Here is a 26,957-nt window from a genome sequence, read left to right as displayed (position 1 = left end):
TATTGTTATTTTAAACACTTTGAAACAAAATAATAATGTTTTCATTCAAAAACAACACATCATAATATGAATCAATCAACTTCATGACACTTTTATCTAAGAATACCAATCTACTGTCCTATTATTGTTGGCGAGATTAGCCCCAATCAAATCTGCAACATCAAAAAAATAATAATAATTAAAAAAATAATTATTTTGTTGTAAATGTGGTTTGATTTTTGAGGTCTCTGGTGATGTTGTTGAATGTGTGTGGGTGTTAGTGTCACACCAAACAAAAAAAACTACATTATCTCTTTTTCAATGATATTGTGTGGGTTTTTTTAAAAAATTTATAAATTTAATAATATGTTTGTCTGTCTTGTGACAAAGCTTTGAATGTTAATTAATTTCAAAAAAAAAAACTCTAATGTGGATAGTCTGTGTGATCAGCTTTTCTCAAAGATTGATTTAACCAATGATTGGATTGTTCTAGCCTCAAATGTTATAATCCTGAACGATCTCAAAATCCTCAATAACACAAAAATGAGGATTCATAAGAATCTCCATCAGTTCTACCACTTCATCATATAACATCAAATAATATTTCTATTAAAGTTTTTTTCTTGACGATTCTGTATGAATAATCGCAGTATTATAGAACTCTCTTTGTTTTATTCTTTTTTATTTTGTTTTTTTCTTTGCGCTTTTTAAAAGTTTGTTGTTGGCGCGGTGTTGCCGAAAGACAAAACTTGGCATCTCAGCTTTTGGATATAATAAATAAAGATATCACCTAAAATAACCACAACAATAAACATACATAAAAAACAAATCAATTTCAACTTAACCCTATTAATGCTCATTCATTATATTATATTATATATTAATATATAATTTATATACATATATTAGATGAACTGAATCCAGAACCTACCCACCCTCCTGTACACACCTTCAAACCAACAACTCAACCTAAAAAAGTATATAACATTAATATATACATACAAATTTAATTTCATTTTTCCATTTCACAAGTTAACTAAATATATATAATTATATACATATATATTTAAGTATTCAAAATAAAAGAAATAGATACATTTATTGGCATTTGATCAAATTATAGTAATCAGATTAATTAATTAAGGTAATTTAATCATAAACACACACAAAGCCTTTTTTTTTTGTTTTTTTTTTCAAACTCCTATTTTTTTTTTAATTAAAAAATTAATTTAACTTTAAATTTTGGACAAGCCACAATAACAGTTTTCTTTTTTTTTAAATTATTGTAGATTACTTTTTGGGTTTTTTTTATTAATTGTAATTAAACAAGTTTTATATTTTGTGTTTTTGGACTATCTACCAAACTATCTTGTTGATCTTTAGTTTTATATGAAACTTAAAGACTTTAGATAGGCTATATAAACACCAAATTAATTTCATTGATTTCATAAAATTGTTGTAGTGTTAACAATTAGTTTTTTTTTTTCATTCATATTAAACACCCACAATTGTATGATACAATCAAAGATTGTTGCCCACGATGTTCTTTGTTACTCTCATTTTTTTTAACTTTTTTGTTTATGACTTTTTAAAGTAATTTCATAAAAGTTAGTATAAAAATAATCTGTGTTAAAAAAAACAAAAAAAAAAAAAAAAAAAAAAGAAAAAGAAAAAACAAAAATTTTTGGTGGCGATGTCACATTTTAGAATGATGAAATTTTGTATTTTTAAATGTGCGTGGGTGTGGACTAATTTTGTTTGGTGTGTTTCATGTCAATAATTGAGCCTCTTCACAACAATGAATGTTTGTTGTTTTTTTTTTGTTTTGTTTTTAATATAAAACAACAATATAATAATAATAGCATTGTTTTACCTTAGTTGGGTAAAAAGTTTAGGGTTTGTTTATGTTGAAGAACACGGGTGTGTTGTTGGACACCACCCACAGTACATCACCACTACTCTCACTTTAGCATGAATTATATAAATGAATGAGTGGTCATTATAGTTCTCTCCAACTACTATCATATTCTCTATCTTTTTTTTTTTTTTTTGTTTTTGTTTTTGTTTGACATCTTTGCTTGTAAGTAAAAATAACATTTATTAAAAGGTTACTACTACTACTGCTATACCTACCTTTAATAACACACAACAATAACAACAAACAACACAACACAACACATTCTTTTCACAACTTATTACTATACAGCCATCAAAAGAAGAATACAAAAGTAAAAGCCAAAAAGAAAAAACAAAAAAAAAACATATTTAAATAATAGAATTGTGAACATATGTTATGTTATGTTATAAAAGAAAAAGCACACATTCTCATTCTACTACTACAACCACCATATACCACCACTACTTAATCTTTAGATTTTGAATGTGAGATTAAGTTTAGGCTCTTTTTAAAATAACAAATAAGAAAAACATAACCACATTAATTGTTATTAAAAGTGTTTTTTTTATATTCATATATTTTAAATTCTTAAAAGAAAAGAGACAACCAAACGGGTTTAAAAAAAACACTCTACATCTTATCATTTCTTCACCTACAACCTGAATGATTTTGCAAAGAGTACGGCATCAATTTAAAAAAAAAAAAAAGCAAAACAAATAAACAAACGAAGCACCTTCAACCCACCACTATCACTAGCACCACCACCAACAACAAACACCACAATTCGCCACACCACTACCACCATCTACAATTAATTTATAAACACACACATTAACACATACACACACAAAAGACCAATTTCCAATCCTCTGTTCTAGCTACAACAATAACAAAAGTTACTTTTTGAACGAATGATAATACATACATATAGAACAACATCAAAAACAACATATAAATTATAAATATAATTCACCCACACCTAATAAAAGCCACACACACACCAAGAAAGATAAAATTAAATCATCTATTATTTCTTTTTTTGTTTCCTTCTGTTTTGTTTTATTTTTGTTATATTGCAATTTCTGTCTGTTTATGTTTGTTATTTTCTCCTTTCCTCTCAAAAACAATATAATTGTTATTTATCAAAATACAAATTTTAGTAATATTATTTAAAGTAGCATACAGCAACATATTGTATAAATTATTAATTTATTTTGTTTTTATTTTATTTTTTCGAAAAAAACAGTTACTATATTTATTTATTTATTGCAAACAAACAACAGCAACAACAACTTCATCAGACCAACAACCACCACACGTCTCCACTTACTTCCCTACCACCTGAAAATATCATAGTTGTAAAATATTCCCAATTACTCCACAAAACCAACCAAGAAGAAGCAGCACCAACCAATAAAAATTTCCAATTTTCCAGTCCTTTCCAATTTTGCGACCAACAACAACCCTTTCACACTAAAAACAAACAAATTGTAGGTATATCAATAATCCACAAATCAATATATCAATAATAAACATGGAATACAATGATTGGAATGAAATTGCGAAAAAAAGAATGAGAGGAGTGTTTATTTTTAAAATGTTCAAAGAAGATGAAGATGAGGAAGAAGAAAATAAGATCTAACTAAAAAAAAGGTCATACTGAAAATTAATTCAATGACTAATTTCATGGTTCAATTTAAATTGATTGGTGGGTGTGGTAGTGGTATGAAGTGTTTTATATAACTATATTATTCCATACCTATAGTTGCTTTTTCTCATTCAAGAACAAACAAAAAATCTCATTCCAATTCCATTTTTAAAATACCATTACCAAAGATATTAATATCTTTGCGTGATACAAAAAAAAAAACAAAAACAACCACACCAACACAATCAATTAACAAATGAAGAGAGATTAAATTTATTTTGGACAAAAGATAATAATTTTATTATATATATTTAAGGATTTATTAGATTTGAAAATAGCAATGTGATGTTATTTTTAATTACCACTTTCCAAATTTATATATTAAATTGTAAATGGTTATATATATATTTTATTTGTTTTTTTTTTTTTTTTTTTGACACACAAACAAAACAGAATTGGAACAACACGCATAAATAGATATTAATAGTAAAAGAGTATATTAAATTAATTTCTACTTTTGTATTGTTTTTTTTTTTTTGATCATCAATCATTAAATAAATAAAACTGGATCGAAATCAAAAATATACATTTAAAATCATCATAAGATAATTTCGAATGTTTTAAAGAGTATTAATAATAATAATAATAATAATACGAATGATGTTGATGAAATTCTTTTGTAGTTTGATGATTAACTATACAAATAAAACAAAACAATACAATAATCTAAAATCAACAGTAGATTTAGTTAATATTGCAATTACACTCACTTCTCCACCTATAAGTTCAATGTATGAATGGTGATGGCATTTAAGATGTTTTATTTTGGTGAAAATATTTGTAATCATTGACATCTACCCTTTATTTGTACAAATTACCAATTTCTTTTGTATTACAAATAATGAATGAATGAATACAAGAGACACATACCACAATGTAATATAAATGATATTGCAATATAACACTAAATTTGAATATTATATTATAAGTGGTTTCTACCCACCTTCATCAACATCAAACACAACACGATCATCAAAAGCTAACATGTGCACACTCATCAATCATCATGATAGTGAATAGCAATCTTCATTTCTACCATCACATCAATGCATATAACAAAAAAAAACATTATAATTATAAAAACATATAATCACAGAGTGTGTGCAAAAGTGGATAATATTTTTGTTTCTCACTTGTGTGTTGTTTTATGTGTTTGTGTGTGTGGTGGTGAGGGGCAAACACACATCACACTGACTTGGAGGTGTTTTGACGATAAGAAATGAGAGGAAAGGAATCATATATATCATATATCATATATATAAGAATGATAAAGTATATATACTTAAATAATTTACCAAAACGTGTTTAATTATTTGATGGTAGTAAATTCCGTATAACAATATTTCTCCAGCAAAACAGTTGTTGTTGGGCTATTTTATCCTTTTTTCTCTTCACACTTCTTCTAATCTAGTTTCAAGAGGTGAGATTAATCAATTGTTGTTGTTGTTGTTGCTGCTTGTTTGTGTTTTGTTTAAAATTATAACAATCCACTCATATTCACTTTCATTTTCACATTTCAATCCAAATCCAAATCTAAATCAAATCAAATCAAATCAAATCCAAATCAAATCCATTCACCTCTTCTCCTTCTTCTTCATGTTGTTGTTGTAGTAGTAGTTATTGTTATATTAACTACACCTACTACTTTAATAATTTAAATTACTACTATATATATAATTATTATAAAATAAAATCCTACATCTGAAACTAATTATCCAAATTTCCATATTTTATTATATCTCTACCTCTAGGTATATTATATAATCTTAAGAATCACAACTCAAATCACACTTTAGAGGTTTACACAGCTGCTGTCAGACATACAATCAATTTAGAATAATATAAATTAATTACAGAGTATTAGAGTATCCTTTGATTTTCCAACCAATCAATCAATCAAACTATCACCAAACAAATCAGCCAATATTACTGAACAAATACTCTTCATACATACAATATTTTCACATTCATATGATTTCATTTTCTCAATAACCAATAACAGTGCAAACAATCTGAGTAAGGATCAATCAATCAAATCAAACCAATAGCCACAAGAAATACAATTTTATACAAACACACCCACGTCCGTCTCACTCACTAGTTCTGTTTCTCACACCTTATTCATTCATCTCATTCTGCTTTCACTCTCGCTCGCGATCGCTTTATTTATTTTATTTTATTTTTATTTTATTGTTGCAACAATTATACATTTATTGATAATAATTTATTTATTATTGATATTAACAATTAATATTTTTATTACATTCAAAAACAACAACAATAACAATCTTTAATCATCTTTAAATTCTTTAATTCAACAGGTTGACTACACTCCATATTAATTTCAGAAGGAGGTGGTACTATAATCATTTTTACATTTGGACATAAATAATCAGATAATAATAACAACTCAACAACTTGTCATTAATTTATTTTTAAAACAAAAAAAAAGTAGTTAAATTTTAATTATTTAAAGTGAATAAGAATAAGAAGTCATTAAAAAAAACATATCCTTATATTAGATAATATTGTTATAACAACACATGACATCAAAATATCCAAGCTTATAATTTTTTTTTTACCAAACAATCATTATACATTAAAATATTTTCATTTTTTAAAATATACTCTCCAATTATAATATCAATCTGTTATATTCCGACATTTTCTTCTATAGATCTAGTAGTAGTAGTACTACTACTTTTACTTTACTAAAATATAATATTTTATTTCGTATTATATTTCATTATATTTGTTCGTTTTAATTTTTTTAAAAATCAAACCAGTGGTAATATAAAAATTATCTCCAACATATCACATTTATCGATCAATCATATCATTTAAAAACTTAACAAAGCATTTATTCATTTTCCTATAACAATATCTTAATAACAATCAAAACCATAACAAACAGTAATATAATCAATTCTTTTATAATTAAAGTAAAGTAATCTTCATTATCTTTCCATACATTTATTTTCTGAATTTGTATTTTAAATTAATTATATTAGTATCATTTATTTTTTTTTGCCATTCTACAAATTTGAAATAATCTTAATATTATTTCATATCACATTTATTTAAAATCATAATTTTAAAACTTTTAATAATATAACAATTTAATCTAAATTCTTTAGTTTGTTAATATTACAAAAAAAAAATTGTATTTTTATTGTATTTTACCACAATTATTTATCTCTACAATTAAAAAAATATATATTTTAAAACTTACCATTTTCTTTTTATTTTTATTTTAGTAAATAAACCAAATCTAATCAAATAATATTATAACAACCGATTTTAAAAGCAAATTAGTAATATTAATAATATCAATAATCCATTCAAAAACAAAAAACAAAACAACAAACAATAACAAAATGGAAATTAATCAAAAAACTGCTCTAAGTGTGGAAGAGAATTTATTTTTAGTTCACAGGTAATATATTATTATAATAATATTATCAACCTATAATAATGATCACGATTAAACTTATATTTATTTAAAATTAATATTTAATAGGTCTTTAAATAAGCTTTCAAAAGATAATCATCAAGTATTATCAGAACAAATCATTTCGAAATGCACTGATCTTGATAGAGTTTCAGCAATCGAAGTAATCAGTCAGCTCTATTCAAAAGTTGTTAATCAACCTCTTTTGCTACCATATATCTCTCAAATATGTTCAAAACTATCACCTTTATTTTTTAATAAATTACAAATAGTAAGTAATTATAACAAATGATAATATATAAATTAAGTAAGTTTAACTAAACTAATTATAATAATAATAATAATAATAATAGTCAATGGGTGATAGATTTATAGAATATTATTATCAAGAGTTTAGTAATGTTCAAGCAATTCTGCATCATTCACCACAAACCAATATCACTGAGCTGAAATCCAAGATCATTCATGCCAGTAGATTTCTAGCGGAATGCTATCGTTTCAATATATTAGGTGCATCGTTTTTCAGTGATATCATTTCAACCTTTTTACCGAAAGATTCATCGCAGACATCGGAACACTCCGAGTTTACGCTGCTTCAGATCGAATCGCTCGGAGTGATCGCCACTATCGTTGGTCGTGCCATTGAGTCTTCAAACAAGTCCGGTCTGACCAACCACTCGAATCTCATCATCCAACAAGCGATTGAGGATGGCTTCCAGTTGATCCAGTCGTTGTCAGAGAACCGCAACGTACGTCCACAGACCAGATACATGCTAAAGAATCTGATAGAGCTCAAGAACAACCATTGGGTGCTACCGAACCAAGCACTCTATCATCAGGAACAGGAGATACTCCAAAAGGACATTATCGACTTTGCAGAGGAGGTCGGCAAGTCGATCAACAAGTTCCTCTCGCGCCAATGCACTAAATCCGAGACTGCTCAGCTCTTCTGGAAAAAACTGCTCCAGTCGATCAGCACCAACAACTACTCGCTCTTCAAGGAAACCATTCTAGAAGATACCACCTCGTCACCTTCCTCTGCACCAGTCGTTCCTCTTTCACCATGGCTGCGTCGTGCTTCTGCACGTCCACCTCTTTCACCTGTAAACAACTCTGAAAACAACAACAATAATAATAATAACAATGTATCAAAGAATCCACACAATATCCAAAGACTCAATCTCTCTGAACTTCAACAACACCCAATGGATATCGATGACAACTTTAGTCTCAACCCAGTTGCTACCAACAACAACAAGAAAGAAGAATTCGGTGGTCTATCTCTTCAATTCAAACCAATGAATAATTTAGTGCTCAGAAACATTGAGAGTAATCTGCCAGCTGGTTTCATCTCACCCAAACTTCCAAGATCGGAATCATCGCCAACCCTGAGTAGTTTGTCAGGTAGCAACAGCGGCTTGAACAATATTAACAACAACAACAATAATAATAATAATAACAATAACAATAACAGTTTGGGCTACAGAGAATCACCAGAACTCAAATTGACACCATCTGCCAACAATCTCTCGGTCATCCTCTCGATTATCGACAGTAAGATCATCGGACCACGTGATATTTGGAAGAAGAAGATTATGAACAAGATCCTCGAAATGAAAAACACACTTAAAAAGAACAACAAAACAGAGATTCTCGCTGCCATCTGGCAGAACATGTGTGATAATCAAACCGACTACGTCTCGTATCTCGATCTTTGTTTCACTCTGATTCAAATGGACGAAGAGGAAGTCGCTCAGCCAGTTGAACCAGAAAAGAAACCAGCTCCAGCTCCAGCTCCAGCACCAGCAATCCAACAGCTACCAGTGATGCATATGCAGCCACTCGACGAACCAGCCGGCTCTGGAAGATCCTCTGAGAACAGCATGGCTCTTGAACATCCCGCTAAAAAGAAGATTCAAAACAGACGTTCCTCAATGGCAACCATTCAAATGTCCAACCCCAATCCAAATGTAGCACAATCACTTATGGCCAGAAGATCATCGATTGCCTCCACCTCTGAGCTCACCAGAAGAGGCTCAATGTCCGAAGACACACCAAATATTTGTCCACCAGCTCCAAAATTAAAATCCACACCAACACTTCAATCAGTTTCACACAAGGCAATGATGAATAATGCCATTAATAACAACAATAACAACAACAACAATAATAATAGCGCAAACAACAACAATAATATCCCAACCAACATTACAAATGTTCCTGTTAAAAACCAGAGTATTAATCATACCACAACTAATCAACCAAATGCAAAGAAACATAAAACCTCAAATGGAGATGTAAGTAAAATTGATATCATTCTTTTTTAAACCAGTTACTAATCCTTTTATTATTATTATTAATAATAGACCTTTAGAGATGTATTAGTTTCATCATTACAGGATGATTTAGCTCTTAAAATGTTTATAAAGAAAAAGAGTCTCATTGTTTGTAAGTATAACTTTTCTAACAACTATTAGAATAATCAATCATTTTAAATATTAACATTCATTTTCTATTTTAAATATTACTTTAGATTTTGAATTATTAAAAGATTTGTATAGAGAATTTATAATTGAAATACCACTGCTTCTTAGATGTATATCGTTGATTCAAATCGGATTGTATGAACTCTCGGATGAGGAGTGTATGACCTTGTTCGAGTTGGAAGAGATGGCACAGGTACAACAAAACGCAGAGAAACAGATTCACCAAAAAGACTCGTTACTCAGAAATCAAAACCAATACTTCCAATGGAAAACCAATACTTGGCAAGAGAAACCACCTTCACCACCACCTCCACCCAACAGTTTCTTTGATTTAGCATCTGATGTATTTGTATTATAAAAACTAAAGAAAATTAATAATAATAAAATGTGATTTTTTTGTTTTAATAAAATAAAGATAATATTTATTGTTTTGTTGTTTTTTTTTTTTGAACAAAAAAAAAGACTAATAAAAGATAATATCATTTAAGTCCAATAATACAATAACAATCAAATAAATCAATATTATCTGTTTGTGATGTCATTTGAACCACTCATTGTTTAAAAAACCAATCTATTCGTTATTTATCTCGAAGTCGAAAAAAAAAAAATATACTCAAAAAGACATGATGTTATATGATGTTACAATAATGGTTATATTGAAAAATACCTTTTCGCACCAACTCACCACCAGGTTGGGACATAATTTGCAAAATACCTCATTAATTGAATTTATTTTCACCCAAATTTTTCACTTTTTTTTATGTGAATGTAAGGTGGATTTTTTTTAATAAAATTTTAATTTCAAATTTAATTCATATTTATTTGTATTGTGTTGTTAACAAAAAAAAAAAAAAAAAGTAATCAATATTAAACTAGTTTATTCATTGTAATAATATCAATATCAATAATATATATATTTTTAATTTACTTTTTATTTTAACAATTTATAAAAATGTTTAAGAAAGGTTTAGATGTATTGAATAAAACAAAAGAGGCTGCTAAAGCTTCTATTGTAGAGTTGGTAGAGGAACCAGAGAATGTTGTAACTGCAAAGAATCAGATCAAAAATATGAAGTGGAATCTTAAATTGTTGATTGAACTCTCAAGAAATTATTATATGGCATCAGGTAATAAATAATCATAATGTTGTTTTGTTTAAACAAACAAACTCTAATTAGTTTGAGATATCTCAAACTTGTTCACAAATAATGTATTAACACTTTACTTTCAAAAAAAAAAAAAAAAACAGATAAACAAGTACAACAAGGTAATGGACTAGCTCAAATTCTTCAACGTTTCGGTGAGAAGACATCACACACCAACTATATTTCAAATCAAACCGTACCGTTGTCGGTTTCGTTGTTGGAGGTCGGTGGTGCCATCAAGGACAGTCAGCTGCTCTTCCAGCAGTACAACCAGCAATTCTACGACCGTCTAGCCAACCAACTCACCGCGCTCTACGAAGGAAGCGTCAAGAAGGTCATTGCCTTTGAGAAGCAACAAGAGGATGTCCGCGCCAAATATAGTGCCACTGTATATAATTTAAAGAACGCACAAAAGTCCGGACAGAAACTACAGGAGCGTCAAGCGGAACACGATCAATCAAAGGCACTCTACGATCAATCGACAATGAATCTCGAGCAGATGACCGTCGAGATGGTCACCACTACACAGCGTGAGGTTGCCGCTGCTCTCAAGCAGTTCGTACAGGATCAGAAGCGTTTCATCGAGGAGGGCATCAGAATGTGGACCGAAGCCGAAGGAAAGATCTTTGGTGTCGAGTCGCCTGCTGCCGTAACACCACAACAACACCACTCATTCGAACAACAACCAGCGGTCAGCCTTGAGAAACTCAACTTGCACGAACACCAAGATCCACAACCATTCGAAGCTACCTCACCACAAGATCACTACCAAAACACTTCCTCACCACCACCTGAAACCTACGTTGCACCAAACAATGATGCTAACCCATTCGATGACCATAACCCATTTGAAAGTGTTCAATAATTAAATATAATTAAATAATAATAATAATAATACAAATAGTATTAACTTTATAATAATAATAAATTTTTTTTTCAAAAACAAAACAAATCATTGGATAATGTTACATTTTTATTACTTTAAAACTAATTATTATTATTTATATTTTAATTTTAATTTTGTTTTGTACAAAACAAAATATGTATATTCTGCAATTTCAATTTGTATTTTCGGTTTATTGAGAATGTAGGAAGTAGGAGGTGTTTGAAAGTAGAAGTGGAAATTAAGATCTTAATATTACTTACTAAATAAGTTAATGTTAAACTAAGATTAATTGAATCTATACTTGTAATGAGCATTTTTGATTGAATCATGTGTTCAGACATATATTCTACCACTATAGAATAGAATATCTTAATTAAATGTGTGTGTGGTTAATAATAATATTTCAAGTTTGTATTGGTTTTTAAGAAAGTTTTTAAATTGAGAATCGTAGTTCCAATTAAATTACTTCTAATGAATTTTCATTACTGAAATTGAAAACATGTTGATGCTAGTGGTGTAAAATATAGAGACTAAAATCATTGGATACTATCTGAAATATTTAAAGTGATTGGTTTCATACTAGGAACTAGCTTTATAGAACAAAGTAATCCGATTTGGGCCAATACAAAATTATAAGATTTTTATTTTCTTATTTACGGATATAAATTAACAATTGTTTAAAAATAAATAATTATAAATATAGAATCCAGTTCAACTTTTAAAAATATAATTAATATTCTCTCTATTTTTTCTAAACAATAAATTAAAAATAATAAAATAACTTATTATTATTACTAAAATAATGGAATTTAAACTACCTACAACAATATTATCTTTGGAAAAGGTAAAACTTCCAGATTGGAAATGTTTTGATCTCCCAAGTCAAGAGTTTATTGAAGATGTTTGGAAGTTGATGTTGGAGGAAAAAGTATTTGAAGAACATAATAAAGTTCATCGTCATATTAATAATACTTTTTGTAAGATGACAATGCATTCATACCCTGGCTACAATAGAAAACAACTGATATCATGTACTCTTCTTATTATGCTCTATACTTGTTTCGATGAAAAGATGGATGCCGAAAAAGATCCTGTGGAACGTGAGAAATTTGCCAAGCGATGTAAATCCATTCTTTTGACAGGAAAACTTCCGGAAGATCCTTTCTACATGGATCATCTCTGGCTGCGACTGTTGAATGACCTGAAGGAAAATTGTAAAGGTCGTCCGGGTGCTCTGAACAGAACGATTCGCGGACATATCTATTATATCGAATCGATATCGCCATTCCTAAACCTGAAGGAGTACAACGGTTGTCTGCATATGGATCTCTACTTTTTCATTCGTATTGCCGACATGGGAATTGAAGGACCGTCGCAAATGCTCGAAGTATTCCTCGACCAACAATCGGTGCTTGGCGATAGGTTCTTTTGTGACGCGCGCTACAACGACATGATAAAAGCAGCAACCAAACTCTATGCGATCATCAACGACATCTGCTCCTACGAAAAAGAGTTTTGTGAAGGCAATTTCAATATAAACCCGTTGTTTTGCATTCAGAAACAGGAGAACAAGAGTTTCGAGGAGGCATTCAATAAGATGGTCGAATACTTTAACGAATCGGTAGAGTCGTTCCAACAGTTGGAGGCGATGATACGAGAGGACATGAAGCAAATGCTTACCGAGAAGGAATATGAAAAAGTCGATGAATTCTTCTATCATCTACATTCATCGTTGATCCAATACAGAAAATGGATGTTCTACGAATCACATTATCGTTCGCCTACCTCTCCATTCAAAGAGCTAAGACAGGAATCTCTACTTAAACATTCTAAACTTGATTTTGGAACTGTTGATGATATGAATACTAAAACATCATCAAACTTACAAACTAATCTCTAACTTTTTCACATAATTAGATAAAATTTTAATCTAATAAACCTTAATTTTCTTTTATCCCAATATTTGATTTTTACTTTTTTTTTTTTTTTTTTTTTAGATTTTTTTTTTTTTTTTTTTAATGATAAAATTGTGTGATCATGTTGCAAAAAAACAGTGATAGAATTCTTTATTAAATTTAGTAACAGCATCACATAATTAATATCTATATATCTTGTATTTTATTAGTTGTTTGTTAAAGTTGATTTTAATTAAAGACAACTACAACAACAACAACAACAACTATAAAATGAATGAATTACCTGAGGAACTAGTTAATATACCAATACCATTGGTTGGTTTGGTCGGTGTAAATAGTGTTCATCAATTCATAGAGAAGAATATCACTACTAGATCACTCATTGATTTTCATAGAATACATCCTGTTTCACCGATATTACAATCACAACAACAACAGCCATCGGTAAAGACATCGATTGACCTCTCTTCACTAGATCCATTCGATCAATCAAATCAGCAACAACAACAACAACAACAACAAGGAGTAGCAGCAACAAATACAAATAATACACAGGTACCAGAGTTATCGATAAACAATCAACCTCAACAAACATTGTCATCGACATCATCTTCACCACCTATTCCAAGTGCAAGTTTCAATCCGCTGATAGGAGGATGGCGTGTACAACCACTTGTTATTCCGATGTTGAAAGTTACAACACTCGATGCTGGTAGCATTGCTGCCAAGAAAGAGAAACGTGCCAATCATTCAGAATCGTTTGTTCCTGCTGGTATCTTGAGAGCCAATTGGATCCATAAACATACTGTCTCTATTCCATCCGTTATATCACTATTCTTGCAGTGGCCAGATGACAAGTCACCAAAAGCACAAGAATTAATTATGTCTCAAATAGACACTGTAAAGTAAGTATTTATACAACTCTAATAATTAATAATGTGTGTGTGTTTTAATAGATATAACAAACTAACTTTATTATTATTATTATTATCATAAAATATATATATTTTAAAGAGCAAATATAAAACAAAGAAATATAAAGTTAATTGTTGTAGTTGTAACATCAACACCAAATGTAGATGTATCGGATGAGAGATTCAATTTGGTTAGACGTAGAGCAGATGTAGATCCAAAGTACTTTTTATTCTTGAATAAATTAGAAATGAAAGGTTTTGTTAAAAAGTAAGTAGATCAACAATATTATTGTTGCGCTAGTTGAACCAAAACTAAATATATATAACTATTATTATTATTATTATTATTATCTTATCATTCATTTTATAGGTGGGAGAAATTAGCATTGGAATTAGCAGATTTACATTATAAAGAGGAATGTCAATCATCGAAATCACAGATATCAAAGTCAACACATACATTCCTATTAATTCGCTATCACTTTAAGATTGCGTATTACTCAGAGTTTAGAATCGACATGAATACAGCATTGAAATACTATGCATTTGCTTATCATTCTCTCAAGGATTGGAAACCAAACAACGATACAAAAGGTATAAGATTTGCAGAGTTGAGAACTGTTGCATCATTCTTAAACTTCAAGGTAAATATATATAAAAAGTGTTTAACAACAACAATGATATGATTACATAACATTACATTATATTAACAATAAGCTATAACTACTACTCTCTTTCTTTTTATAAATAAATATAGATATGTAAATTATTTTTATGGTCAAACAATCTAAATGAAGCGATACAACAGTTTGAGAAGCATATTAGATTGTTCAAGTTGTATCAGGGACCGGATGAGAAAGAATTCAATCATTGTGCATGGTTGTCTAGAGAGTATCAGATATTCGCAGAGTTGTTGGATATGTGTCCAAACACTAATAAAGCGCTGTTCAGTGCCAACCCTGGCTTCTACTACCAGACCGCCGCCAAGTATGTCGACGAGCGCAGAAAGTATTTCAAGGCGGTGGCAGACCGCTATCGCAATACACCGAGTGTTGTCAAGTTCAAAGAGAGCAAGCAACGTCATGACCTCTCGATCTTGCAGTATGTCGGTCAGCCACCACCCGATGTCGCACACCCGCTCGAACTGGTGAGCAAACCCGCTGGCAAAGACGAGGATGAATCCGACGACTTTTACCGATTGGTAGCGATCGAACTACAGGCAAACTACACCTCGGCCATCATCGACTTGTTGTCGCGTGCCTACGAGCAGGCGAACCAACACCAGAACCTTCGTATCATATCGTACGTGGAGTCACTGATTGCCAACGAATACTTTTATGGATCGAATCAATATGAACTCGCTTTGAAATTCTACAACAAGAATGCAATCACCTATCGACGTGAAAAGTGGTGGGTACTACTCACCTACACTCTGGCAATGTGTCTAAAGTGTGTACACATGCTGAATCTACCGACCAACTACATTGGCTATGCAATGGATCTACTCTCACCTGACTTGACCAACTCAAAAGAACAAAGATCATCCATTCAACAATCTTTATTATATGTATTAACTGTAAGTTGTTTATTAACAACTATTCAACAAGATTCAATTTAAAGTTGATTAACATTGTTTTTTCTATTTCATTTTAGAATCCAACTAAATTAACACCAAATATCCAACTTGTATCAACTTTGGATGTAAATATGGATCATAATCATCCATTAAGTAATGTATCATGATATATTTTGGTAAACAAAAATAATATACTTATTTAAATGTTATTTTATATTTATAGTTAACTGTAGAGTACAATTCCCAAATAGTATTGCATTTTCACATAGTAAAACAGAGATATTCGTTGTAATCGAATCACATTTCCCAAATGCTATTAGATTTTCAAGACTTAGAACCATATTTTCAGATAGCTCCTATAATAAGGTGATCAATGAATCGAAAGCAATCACCGATCCAATCGAATCGAATCTAAAGATGAATGAGGAACGCAAGGACTTGGTATTCCTTCCCGACGAATCGAGAATATTTTCGTTCACTCTAAACACACGTGAGAAAGCGGAACTCGAATGTCAGACCGTAATTCTCGAACTTGGCAACGGTCCAACCTCTATCAACTTTCGTTGGAACATTTCAGAGTGGGCTATCAAATCGGATGAATCCGAACGCGAGATCTACAATGAAGTGGTGGATCCACCACTCCCGATCCAATCGTCGCAGCAGCTAGCTATAAAGAAGGACCAGATCGATCCTAAAACCATCGTCAAACCCGATCCCTACAAAAAGTTTTTGGAACGTTCATCCATCAGAATATTGGATCACGAATCACTGATCCAAATCAAATGCAACCATACTCCACCCGCCATCATCAATGAATTCTATCAGATCGAGCTAGAGTTGATCAATAACGACAAGGAGATCACCAGTGGATCGATCACCTTTGACTTCCAACAACAACAGCAAGCACACAATCTCATTGACAAGGGAATCTACTCGGAGCCAAACAAGAACAATCCATTGTCGCGATTGGAACTACCACATATCTCTGAGCGTACCTCTTTCAAAAAGAAATTTTATATCTATAGTAGCCAGATCGACGAGATCAAACTGGTCATCAACGTATCGTACGAGACCAAAGCCAACGAAATATCACATGCATCAAAGATCTTTATTTTCCCAGTGCAAATCGGATTCCTCACTCAATTCCAATTCTTCAACTCCAACTTCCAGTTGAACGATATGTACGATGGAAATATCGTTGCCAAGGAACCACTGCTGCTGCTCTGTGACATCAAGACCAATCTACCTTTCAACGTCAACATCTTGCGAACAACTCTGGAAATCAACAATATCAGTCAGGCAACTCTGAATCCACTCAGCGGCGAAGATGCAGATGCCTCTGCAGTCCCGGTAGCTCAGCTGCTCTCCTCATCCAATCAGAATCTTCCAACCTATGAACTGTCGAAAGACAACAACTACTCGTGTTGGTTCAACCTCATTCCTCTAATCACTGGAGAGTCACTCAGTCTTGGATCACTAAATATCGAATGGTCTCGTAAGTCCAGCAGTAACAATGATAACGCTTCCAGCTCTCCAAAGATCACCTCCTCACTACCGATTCAGTTGCCACACATGAGAATTGCTACCAATCCATTTGTAACACATGTAAAGGTGCCAGCGTCTGGAACCGTTGGTGTACCAATCACTCACAGCATCTCGATATACAACAACACCAACTTTTTACAAGAGTTTGATTTACTGGTAATCAACGCACCCAGCTTTGGTGGATCGGACTCACCATTTTTGTTTTCTGGTGACAAGAATAGCACTTTTTCGATACACCCAGAATCGACTCACGAGATCAAGCATGTCCTTTTACCATTGGTAGCTGGTAAGCACCCACTACCTCACTTTAAGATTGCCAGCAAGAGATTCAACAAGGAACTACCGAAAACAAAGAATCCAAATGAATTTTTATTCATCAAACCAAACATTGGATTGGATCAACAATAAAAAACATCATTCTTAAAATCAAATAATTAAAGAAAAAGTAAATAACCTCTGTTCAAAGCAGCAGCATTTACACTCTTTTCATATCCAATTAAACAAAAATTCATCTCCACTCTCAAAACTAAAGAAGTTGAAGTTGAATTCTATCAAATAATTTAATATTATTATGTCATTCTTTGTGGGTTGTTGTTATTCACACATAATTGTTAAATTTCAATAAAACTTTGATTGCTTTTTATTTTCTTTAAACCAATAACAACAAACATGTTGCTAAAAAAGTTAAATTTCTTTTAGTTATAATAACCATTAATATAACTTAATGATAAATAACGTCATTTTGTCTGTGGTTTTGAAACGAACAACCACACTTTCAATATTCACCCACACATATTTTATAACAAATAAATATGTACATGTACATATACATATAAATTTTTAATTGTTGCTATGTTTCATAACATATCACCAGGATTTTTCGGCACTTCTATTCCTTTCACCACTTGCACTAACACCAAAATTGTCATCAGAACTTTTCAAAATGACTGTTGTTTTTTTTTCACCAGAAAAACATCATAGAATCTTACTCCTTGGGGTCGCTCGAACCAGTTTTTTTTAATAAAATCGGAGCCTGGGATTTCATAAACTTTAATTTTTTGTGTTGTGTTTAAAATCTTGTTGTTTTGTTTGATATCAAAACAACCATATGTATGCAAATTTTATTTTTAAATTAATATTATTTCTTTTACTTTTGTTTTTTAAAAACAACAAAATTACTTTCACTTCAAATTATTTGTTTTAAACATTTCATTTCTACAATTCTTTATTGTACATTTATACATTACATATATTATATTTTAAGAGTTGTACATTGTATATTTATTTACATTAAATACAAATCGACATTTCAAAATATCACTGCTTTTTTTTTTTTTTTTTTATCTTCGATTTATCAATTTTTTTTTGCAAAAACGAATTATTTGGTGTTTTTTTGTTGTTTCAAACAAGACTAATTAATTAATTAAAGAGTTTTTGCACACCCCAACAATAATATTGTTATTTTTTTTTGCACCACCATTTCCCACATTCACCACTTCCAAAAGACTCGCAACGATTTTTATTTTATTAAATTAAAAAAATCAAATTTAAAAAAAATAAATAAATAAAAAAATCAAAATAAATAGATCGAACCCCTTTGTCATTTTTCAAAAAACAAAAAAAAAAACAACTGAAACATGTCAAACAATCAATCTGACACTCCCTGTTGTAATAATATATTCCAAAATCTAACATTAGTATCAAATTCATCATCTTCTGCACAAGAGCAACAACAATTGCCAAAGAACAGTTTATCAGAGCCATCCACTCCACGTACACCAGCTGAAACTCTAAGAATGTCGAAAGAAGTAGAACAATTGATCAACAACAACCACGAATGGAGCAAGCGTATGACACAAGAGGATCCAGTGTATTTCTCGCAGCTCGCCGAATCACAGACTCCAAAGTTCTTGTGGATCGGTTGTGCCGACTCGCGTGTGCCAGCCGAGAAGCTTACAGGTCTTGGTCCGGGAGAGTTGTTTGTACATCGTAATGTCGCCAATCTCGTCGTTCACACCGATCTAAACTGTCTTTCCGTCGTGCAGTACGCTGTCGATGTACTCAAGGTCGAGCACATCATTATTTGCGGTCACTACGGTTGTGGAGGTGTTGCTGCTGCCAACGACAATCCAGAGTTGGGTCTTATCAACAACTGGTTGCTCCACATCCGTGATTCCATCTTCAAGCACAACGACCTCCTCCAAAACCTACCACGTAAGAGAATGTTGGACGTTCTCTGCGAGTTGAATGTCGTCGAGCAAGTAAACAATCTCGGTAACTCTACCATCATGCAAAGCGCCTGGAAGCGTGGACAAAAAGTCGATATCCACGGTTGGGTCTATGGTATTCATGACGGTTATCTCCGTGACTTGGAAATCACTGCACACTCTCGTGAGTCATTGGAAGCCAACTATCGTAACTCCATCGCTAAACTGAAAGAAGTTAGAACTTTAAGTCACAGCTGTACATAAAAACAAAAAATAATAATAATATTCTTTTTTAAAATTAAATAATTAAATATCTTTAAATAAATGTTGTAAATCTTTGTTTAAAATAAAAGTTTTTTTAGAATAATTAAAATTATTTTTTTATTTAGTAGATTTAAATTATTCCTTCAAGACATTTAAAACCACAATTTGTTTCACAACATAGCATTTTAAAAGGACATTCAATAGAACTTGAGCAATTATTGATTAAACAATCAATATTTTCAACTGATGGACACTGTATTTTAAAATATTAGTTAAAATTATTTTTTTCAAAAAAGAAAATACTTACATGAAGAGGTAATTTATTAACATTATCTTCAAAATTTGTTTTAGCCAAAGAAAATACCAATATAAAGGAAAATAGAACTAAAATTAATAACTTCCTCATTTTTTTTGTAAATGAATAGAAAGGTATTATTTTTTTGGGTCTTTTATATCAAATTTTATTTATTATCTTGAAAGTGGTTAAAGGAGGTTAATAATAATTTGAAGTGTTTTGTTTTTTTTGGAATGTGTTGATAAATTAATATTTTTTTAAGTCAATTCATTTCAATATTTGGTTGAATAACCGTTTAATACATTTTTATTTTAAGAATATTAAAATAGATATATATGTATATTCGTTTTATTTATCATAGAAAGATGTATAAACTTCATTTCCTTTATGAATTTTCCAAACATTTTTTGAAAATAATAAAGTTTCATAGTCATTTGAATTTTTTACTTTAAAATTTAGGATAATTCTATCAATAGTTGAAATTCTTGTTGCAATAGATATTATCTTTACAAACATATCAATCGTATTGTTATTTTAAATTGATTCTACTATTGCTTTGGCCGTAGTCTGGTCATTAGTGGAGTCTAATAGTGTATGATAAAGTTTCGCTAAAATGAGATCTGTGCTTGTTATTTTGGTAAAGTTTGGTTCTATAAATGGTAGTTCCTTCCAATAAGTATCCAAAATATACTTGACAATCGGTGAGAGTATATCATGTAAAGATTTCATTAAAATTCTTTTTATCGCTCTATGAAGTGTACTTTGTTTCTTTAGATTTGCCAATAAGAATTGAACAATTGCTAAATCCAAGTTTTGAGTCGGTGAATATTCACAGAGCTCTAATGACCCAAACAAAACAAAGTAGTTTCGAATGTGATCGATTGAGAAGAACCTATTAGGATGCTTAATGGCATATAGGAACTGAGTAATTGGTGCAAGTTTCTCTATATCATCAAGACTAAAAAAATCGATATGGTCAATGACCTGAGAACTCCAAAAATCCGATTTTTCTTTTAATTTGATCAAACTAGTCAAATGATGTCTCGATAAAAATATCATCATATTTCTATCACCTTTGACCCAAATAGATTTAATGGTTTCCAAATCCAATTGTTGCTGTAGATATATCAAATGATTAATGTTGCTGATATCAATTATTCTTTGATAGTGATTCATACGCGTTAGAGAAGTAGAGTTTGATAGAAACAGTCTCTTGTCTACAGATGAACATTTATCTATATATTTGAGATAAGCAACATCGATATCTTCACAATCGTTGATGGCAGCCATGATCTTATTTAACTTGACTAAACATTTTTCTTTGATTGTTATTGGTGTAGCGGTATCACCTCTCATTCCACATAGCAGTTCAAAGAGGATCACTTTAACACAATCTTCCTTTGATAACTTTGTAAACTTCTTTACCAACTCTTCAGCGCATCTATAGTACGATCGATAATACAATCCACCCATAAGCCAACTTAAAATACATTTGATCATTTCCAATGCTCCGAAAATCGGTATCGTCAAGCTACCTTTTAATATCTTATAAATGGTATAAACGATTTGCTCTATGATAGTCTTATCTCTTTCGATTCCTGACTTGTATACTAGGTCTATGTACTCTCTGTTGCCACATATAATAAGTAGAATGAAAAGAGATGAATTCTTTGAAGAAAGTAATCTTTTGTTTTGCAAAAGAAATGAAGTGAACTGGTGGTATCTATCGACTGGAATGTCTCGCTTGATAACGATCCTATCCATTTTAAACTTAAGATCATCTTCTCCAAGCTTGAAGGTATCTATAATGTAATTGGCTATTTCAGCGTTGAGATGTTTGATTGAATGATTTAAAAGTGACTCTATCTGATCTATTGAATAGGGGTCACCGTAATGAAGTAACATCTTAGCAGCTTGGTTACTGTTGACCTCTATAGCAGTTTGTAGAAATACACTGGCTCTTCTCTCTGGGAAAATAATATCTCTCAAGCAATTTTCATTATCGGCATCTATAACGCCACCATCAACTTCCAGCTGATTCAGAAAGATCGATTCAAATAGCTTTGGACTACCATATCTCAAAACTGTATCTCTATCAACTATTTTCCAAATAAGATTGTCTTTTCTTTTAATCTTGTACCAAAGAATACCTTCATATCCATTTTTCAAAATCCAATCAACCTGTTTAATTTGATAATACAAAAGATTCTTTGATCTAAATGGTCTACCAATACAAATAATATAATTAAATAATAATTTATTCCTTAAAACTATTCTAAATAATCGATCCATTTATTGATATCTGTATTTATCTATTTTTAAAATAAAATATAATAACTATGACACATTCACAAAACACATTGCTTGATTTGAGATTAAATTGAGAAAAGTTTAAATTGAATTTGGGTTGTGAAGTTTAAATTAATTTTTTTAAGATAAATATACTATTTTTTTTATTATTATTAATTAAACTATTTAATTATTATTTAAGAATGTGTTGATTTGCTCCTTTGATAATCTCATACGTGGTTGTTGGAGATAGCTCTCAAAGTCGTCTGGGAGCATACAGAAATCTGGGAATAGTGGTCCACTTGCAATACCACGTTGTGACATACGACAGGTTTGTGGTCCAATACGGGTCAAGGCATTGTTGACATCGGTTTGAGTTTGAGCTGACCAGAGACGTTCGGCGACACCAATAGCACGTGGCCAAACACGAACATCCATTGACAAGTGGTTGACTTGTTCCGACCACATGCAAGCTTCACCACCGAGAATCTTGTTTGTGTTGCTGGTGATACCGTTGTATGGATCGGCAGCATAGAAATCAGACCAGGTATCTTCGAACATCCAGTGAAGATTTCCAGTTGGGACTTGTTCGTCGAGATAATAGTCGAACGATACAATCACTTCGAAACCAGCATTGACGATATCTTGGAAAGAGGAGTCCCATACTTGAATCAAGGTCGATGGGTCAAGCTTGACACCGTCGACGAATGGATCGTTCCAAACAATCTTGGTACGGTTGACTTTTGCGAGGATAGAGGTGACTTGATCCTCAAAGAATTGTTCGGCCAAAGTTGGGGTGTAGCCATTGAGATTCATCCATTCAGCGACTTGTGGATCTTCCTTCCAACATCCGTATGGAACTTCATCACCACCAGTGTGGAAGTAGGTATCCAAGAAATAACCAGACATCTCAGTGAAGAGATTGGTGATGACTTCGTAGGTAAGGTAGTTGGCAATGGACATTGGGAGTTGTCCGTAGCTGTAGGTGTAGTCTGGGCAGTTGGCCATAATGGTAGGGAAGGCAGCGGCCCATGAGTAGGTGTGCGATGGAATGTCAAACTCTGGGACGACACGAACACCAAGCGATTTTCCGTAGGCAACGACCTCCTTGATGTCGTCGACAGAGAAGACGGCCTCCGGTGCCCAAGCACCCATTGTCAAGTTGGGGTAGGTGACAGAGGAAGCTGGGAAAGATTGACCGTCGGTGATATGCCAGTGGAGTGTGTTCATCTTGTTGGCGGCAAGCGCATCGATAGTGTGCATCAAGTAGCTAGCTGGGACAAAGTGACGAGCGGTGTCAATCATGATTCCACGCCATGGGAAACGTGGGTAATCAGTGATGGAAATTGGAGTGTTTGGAATGGTGTATCTCTGAGTCACGAAATCGTATTGAATGATCTGTGAGACAGTCTCCAATGCACGAATGGCACCGTAGACAGTGTCGGCGGTGATAAGCAACGAGTAAGCCGCTACAAGGCTGATTGTGTGATTCTCACTGACACCCAAGTAGAGTGAATCAGAGTTGGAAATGACTTTAATGTTGAGAATGGCAGCTGGAGCAGTAGAGGGAGCACCATTTCCATACAAAAAGAACAAATCTGAATATCTCTTGATAGCACTGGCAAGCACGGGGCTCTTTGATGGACAGTAAATTTGGAACTTCAATGGATTCAATTGAAGAGTCTGTGTTCCAAATGTCATTTGTTGTGGTTGTGGAACAATCAATGGTCCTGAGACTGGTGATTGTCCACCTACCAAACTATATAAAACAAAAAAAATACAAAAAGAAAGAATAGCTTTCATCTTTTTGAATTTGATATTAACAATAGATAGATAGATAAATAAAAATTATTATCTATTTACTAAATATTATTTATTTTAATTGTAAATTAATATTAATAAAAAAAAATAAAGAAAATAAAAACTATCTAATTAAAACAACAACGCTCAGCAGCTGAACTCCATTAAAATAATCATTTAAAAAAAAGTGATTACAATGTTTGGTTTTTTTTGTGGTATTGATATTGATATTATTGAGTGTGTGTGTTTTTTTTTGCAATCATAAAACCACACCTTGAAATTGAGCAAATTTTTAAATTTGGAAATATCCATTTCGGATATTAAATTTTATAAAAAGCAAAACCATTTTTATTTACATTTTCGAATCACAGACCCCTATGATCACTCATCGCGGTGAAATTTTGATGGGAAAAAATAATGAACTTTAATTTCAAAATTTCTCTACACATTTCGAAATATTGGGTTAATACCGTACTGGTACTTTGAAATGCCCAAAAATACACAGCCATTTTATGATCCTCATCATTTAGACATCAACATTCGATACCGACTTCTTAAATATATAAATTAGAACAACAAAAACTATAGTTCACAATATCTATTATCTTTCACTGTCTAAAAATTTTATAAAGCAAAATATCATCGAGCAGCAAATAACCACACACAACACAATCAACCACTGCCAATTCCAACAGTTTGATTTTATTTCACCATTAGTGGTTTGTTGATTTTTAATAATCAAATTTGATAATTTTTAATTCCTAAATTGATCATAGTTCTTTTTCTATTTTATTTTTTATTTATTTTTTTAATTTAGTATTTATTTTAATCAGATAAATAATTAATAATATAAAGTATAAATAGAGAAGATACATGTATAAATCAGCTTTATTTATTTTTGTAGCCATCATTGCTACATCTGTAGTATACTCACAGGAACCTGTGTATATCGGACCAAACATTGTTCCATTCCCACAGGTTTTGAATACTGGCAGTTCAGTGCTCGCTGTCAATCCAAACACTTTCAGCATCACAACCGACTCCTCCTCACAGATTCTCGGAATCAATATTAAGCGTTATCAAAAGTTGTTCTTCCCATTCGGAATGGTCAAGAGCAATGCACCAGCCCTCAATTTGGTGGTCATTACCAAGTCCGACAGTGAAGATCTCTTCTTGGGTATCGACGAATCCTACTCGATCGTCGCCAACAACAAGCAGCTGACAATCAACGCCAACACAGTTTGGGGTGCAGTTCGTGCTCTCGAAACATTCTCACAACTCATTCAATGGAATCCAGACCAGATGAGTTACACCATTCCCTGGGTACCAATGACCATTAGCGATTTCCCACGTTTCCCATGGCGTGGATTCATGATTGACACCGGTCGTCACTTCCTCCCAGTGCAATTCATCCTCCACATCATCGATACCATTGCCTACCAAAAGTTCAACATTCTTCACTGGCACATTGTAGACGCCCAATCATTCCCAGTCGTCTCCTCGACATACACCAATTTGACTCAAGGTGCATTCAACCCAATCGCCATCTACTCACACGCCGATATCCAAGAGGTCATTGCCTACGCCAAATCCTACGGTATCCGTGTAGTACCAGAATTTGATATTCCGGGTCACTCTGCTGCTTGGGGTGTTGGATATCCACAGTTGATTGCCAGCTGTCCATCGTACGCCTACAACATCAACAATATGTTGTTGAACATCGCTCAGCCATACACCTACCAATTCATTGGAAATTTGTTCGCAGAGATGTCATCGCTTTTCATCGACCAATACTTCCACACCGGTGGTGACGAAGTCGTTCTCGACTGCTGGGGTGAAGATCCAACCATCACCGCCTGGATGAAGAAGAACAACTTCAACTTGGTCCAAGCTGAGGAGTATTTCGAGAATCAATTGACCACCATCCTCACCAATTTGAACCGTACCAAGATGGTTTGGAACGATCCATACCAAAACGGTGTCAACATGACCAAGGATACTTTGGTTCAAGTTTGGGATTCCGCTTCACTCACCCAAGAGATTGTCGATGCTGGTTACAAAGCAATCGTATCGTTCGCTTACTACCTCGACAAACAAGTTCCAAACCCAGAGGGTAAGACTCACTACGAATGGCAAGACACCTGGCAAGATTTCTACGGTGCTGACCCACTTGACAACATCACTACTTCCACCGCCAACGTATTGGGAGGAGAAGCTTGTATCTGGGGAGAGCAAGTCAACCAAGTAAGCTGGGATGTACGTGTCTACCCAAGAGCTTTGGCTATTGGAGAACGTCTCTGGTCAAACGAAGCAGTTACCGACATTCAAACTGCATTGGTTCGTTTCACCAACAACTCTTGTCACATCGCCCAACGTGGAGTCAACTCTGGTCCACTCTATCCAAACTACTGTTACCTTCCAGAGAATATTCCAAGTGGTCAACGTCCAATCATGACATTGACACCAATCGAAATTGCTTCAATACTTAAAAAGAAATGAACTTATTTAAATTATCATAGTAGTTAGTTATTTTTTAATAATCCAAGATATCTCAATAGAAAAAATGAGAAGTTCAATAAAAAGTTTTATTTATTGATTT

General features: G+C 32.2%; 8 protein-coding genes across 8 annotated transcripts; 6 read left to right on the top strand and 2 right to left on the bottom strand.

Moving 5' to 3' along the window:
- Positions 1-6,961: 6,961 nt before the first annotated feature.
- On the top strand, positions 6,962-9,879 carry yelA (initiation factor eIF-4 gamma middle domain-containing protein; the record flags this gene model as incomplete). Its single annotated transcript, XM_020573966.1, has 5 exons — positions 6,962-7,020; positions 7,105-7,306; positions 7,389-9,332; positions 9,402-9,483; positions 9,569-9,879. 5 exons carry the CDS (start codon positions 6,962-6,964, stop codon positions 9,877-9,879), a joined length of 2,598 nt encoding a protein of 865 aa, XP_020436038.1.
- A 594-nt stretch (positions 9,880-10,473) lies between these two features.
- PPL_02990 (uncharacterized protein) lies at positions 10,474-11,531 on the top strand (the record flags this gene model as incomplete). Its single annotated transcript, XM_020573965.1, has 2 exons — positions 10,474-10,648; positions 10,771-11,531. 2 exons carry the CDS (start codon positions 10,474-10,476, stop codon positions 11,529-11,531), a joined length of 936 nt encoding a protein of 311 aa, XP_020436037.1.
- An 823-nt stretch (positions 11,532-12,354) lies between these two features.
- On the top strand, positions 12,355-13,452 carry PPL_02989 (uncharacterized protein; the record flags this gene model as incomplete). The annotated part of the gene is made up of 1 exon (XM_020573964.1): positions 12,355-13,452. One exon carries the CDS (start codon positions 12,355-12,357, stop codon positions 13,450-13,452), a length of 1,098 nt encoding a protein of 365 aa, XP_020436036.1.
- Positions 13,453-13,738: 286 nt separating this feature from the next.
- PPL_02988 (DUF1683 family protein) lies at positions 13,739-17,911 on the top strand (the record flags this gene model as incomplete). Its single annotated transcript, XM_020573963.1, has 6 exons — positions 13,739-14,373; positions 14,483-14,650; positions 14,753-15,026; positions 15,140-15,958; positions 16,036-16,111; positions 16,182-17,911. 6 exons carry the CDS (start codon positions 13,739-13,741, stop codon positions 17,909-17,911), a joined length of 3,702 nt encoding a protein of 1,233 aa, XP_020436035.1.
- A 1,229-nt stretch (positions 17,912-19,140) lies between these two features.
- On the top strand, positions 19,141-20,642 carry cahA (carbonic anhydrase; the record flags this gene model as incomplete). Its single annotated transcript, XM_020573962.1, has 2 exons — positions 19,141-19,944; positions 20,631-20,642. 2 exons carry the CDS (start codon positions 19,141-19,143, stop codon positions 20,640-20,642), a joined length of 816 nt encoding a protein of 271 aa, XP_020436034.1.
- A 161-nt stretch (positions 20,643-20,803) lies between these two features.
- On the bottom strand, positions 20,804-22,561 carry PPL_02986 (uncharacterized protein; the record flags this gene model as incomplete). Its single annotated transcript, XM_020573961.1, has 1 exon — positions 20,804-22,561. One exon carries the CDS (start codon positions 22,559-22,561, stop codon positions 20,804-20,806), a length of 1,758 nt encoding a protein of 585 aa, XP_020436033.1.
- Positions 22,562-22,744: 183 nt separating this feature from the next.
- On the bottom strand, positions 22,745-24,867 carry PPL_02985 (beta-N-acetylhexosaminidase; the record flags this gene model as incomplete). The annotated part of the gene is made up of 2 exons (XM_020573960.1): positions 22,745-24,317; positions 24,860-24,867. 2 exons carry the CDS (start codon positions 24,865-24,867, stop codon positions 22,745-22,747), a joined length of 1,581 nt encoding a protein of 526 aa, XP_020436032.1.
- A 364-nt stretch (positions 24,868-25,231) lies between these two features.
- On the top strand, positions 25,232-26,857 carry PPL_02984 (beta-N-acetylhexosaminidase; the record flags this gene model as incomplete). The annotated part of the gene is made up of 1 exon (XM_020573959.1): positions 25,232-26,857. One exon carries the CDS (start codon positions 25,232-25,234, stop codon positions 26,855-26,857), a length of 1,626 nt encoding a protein of 541 aa, XP_020436031.1.
- Between the last annotated feature and the right edge of the window lie 100 nt (positions 26,858-26,957).

Source organism: Heterostelium album, assembly GCF_000004825.1.
Source record: "Heterostelium album PN500 unplaced genomic scaffold PPL_scaffold3, whole genome shotgun sequence".
Lineage (NCBI taxonomy): Eukaryota > Evosea > Eumycetozoa > Acytosteliales > Acytosteliaceae > Heterostelium > Heterostelium album.
Note: the sequence above shows the minus strand (reverse complement) of the source record. Positions and strands in the feature narration are given on the sequence as shown.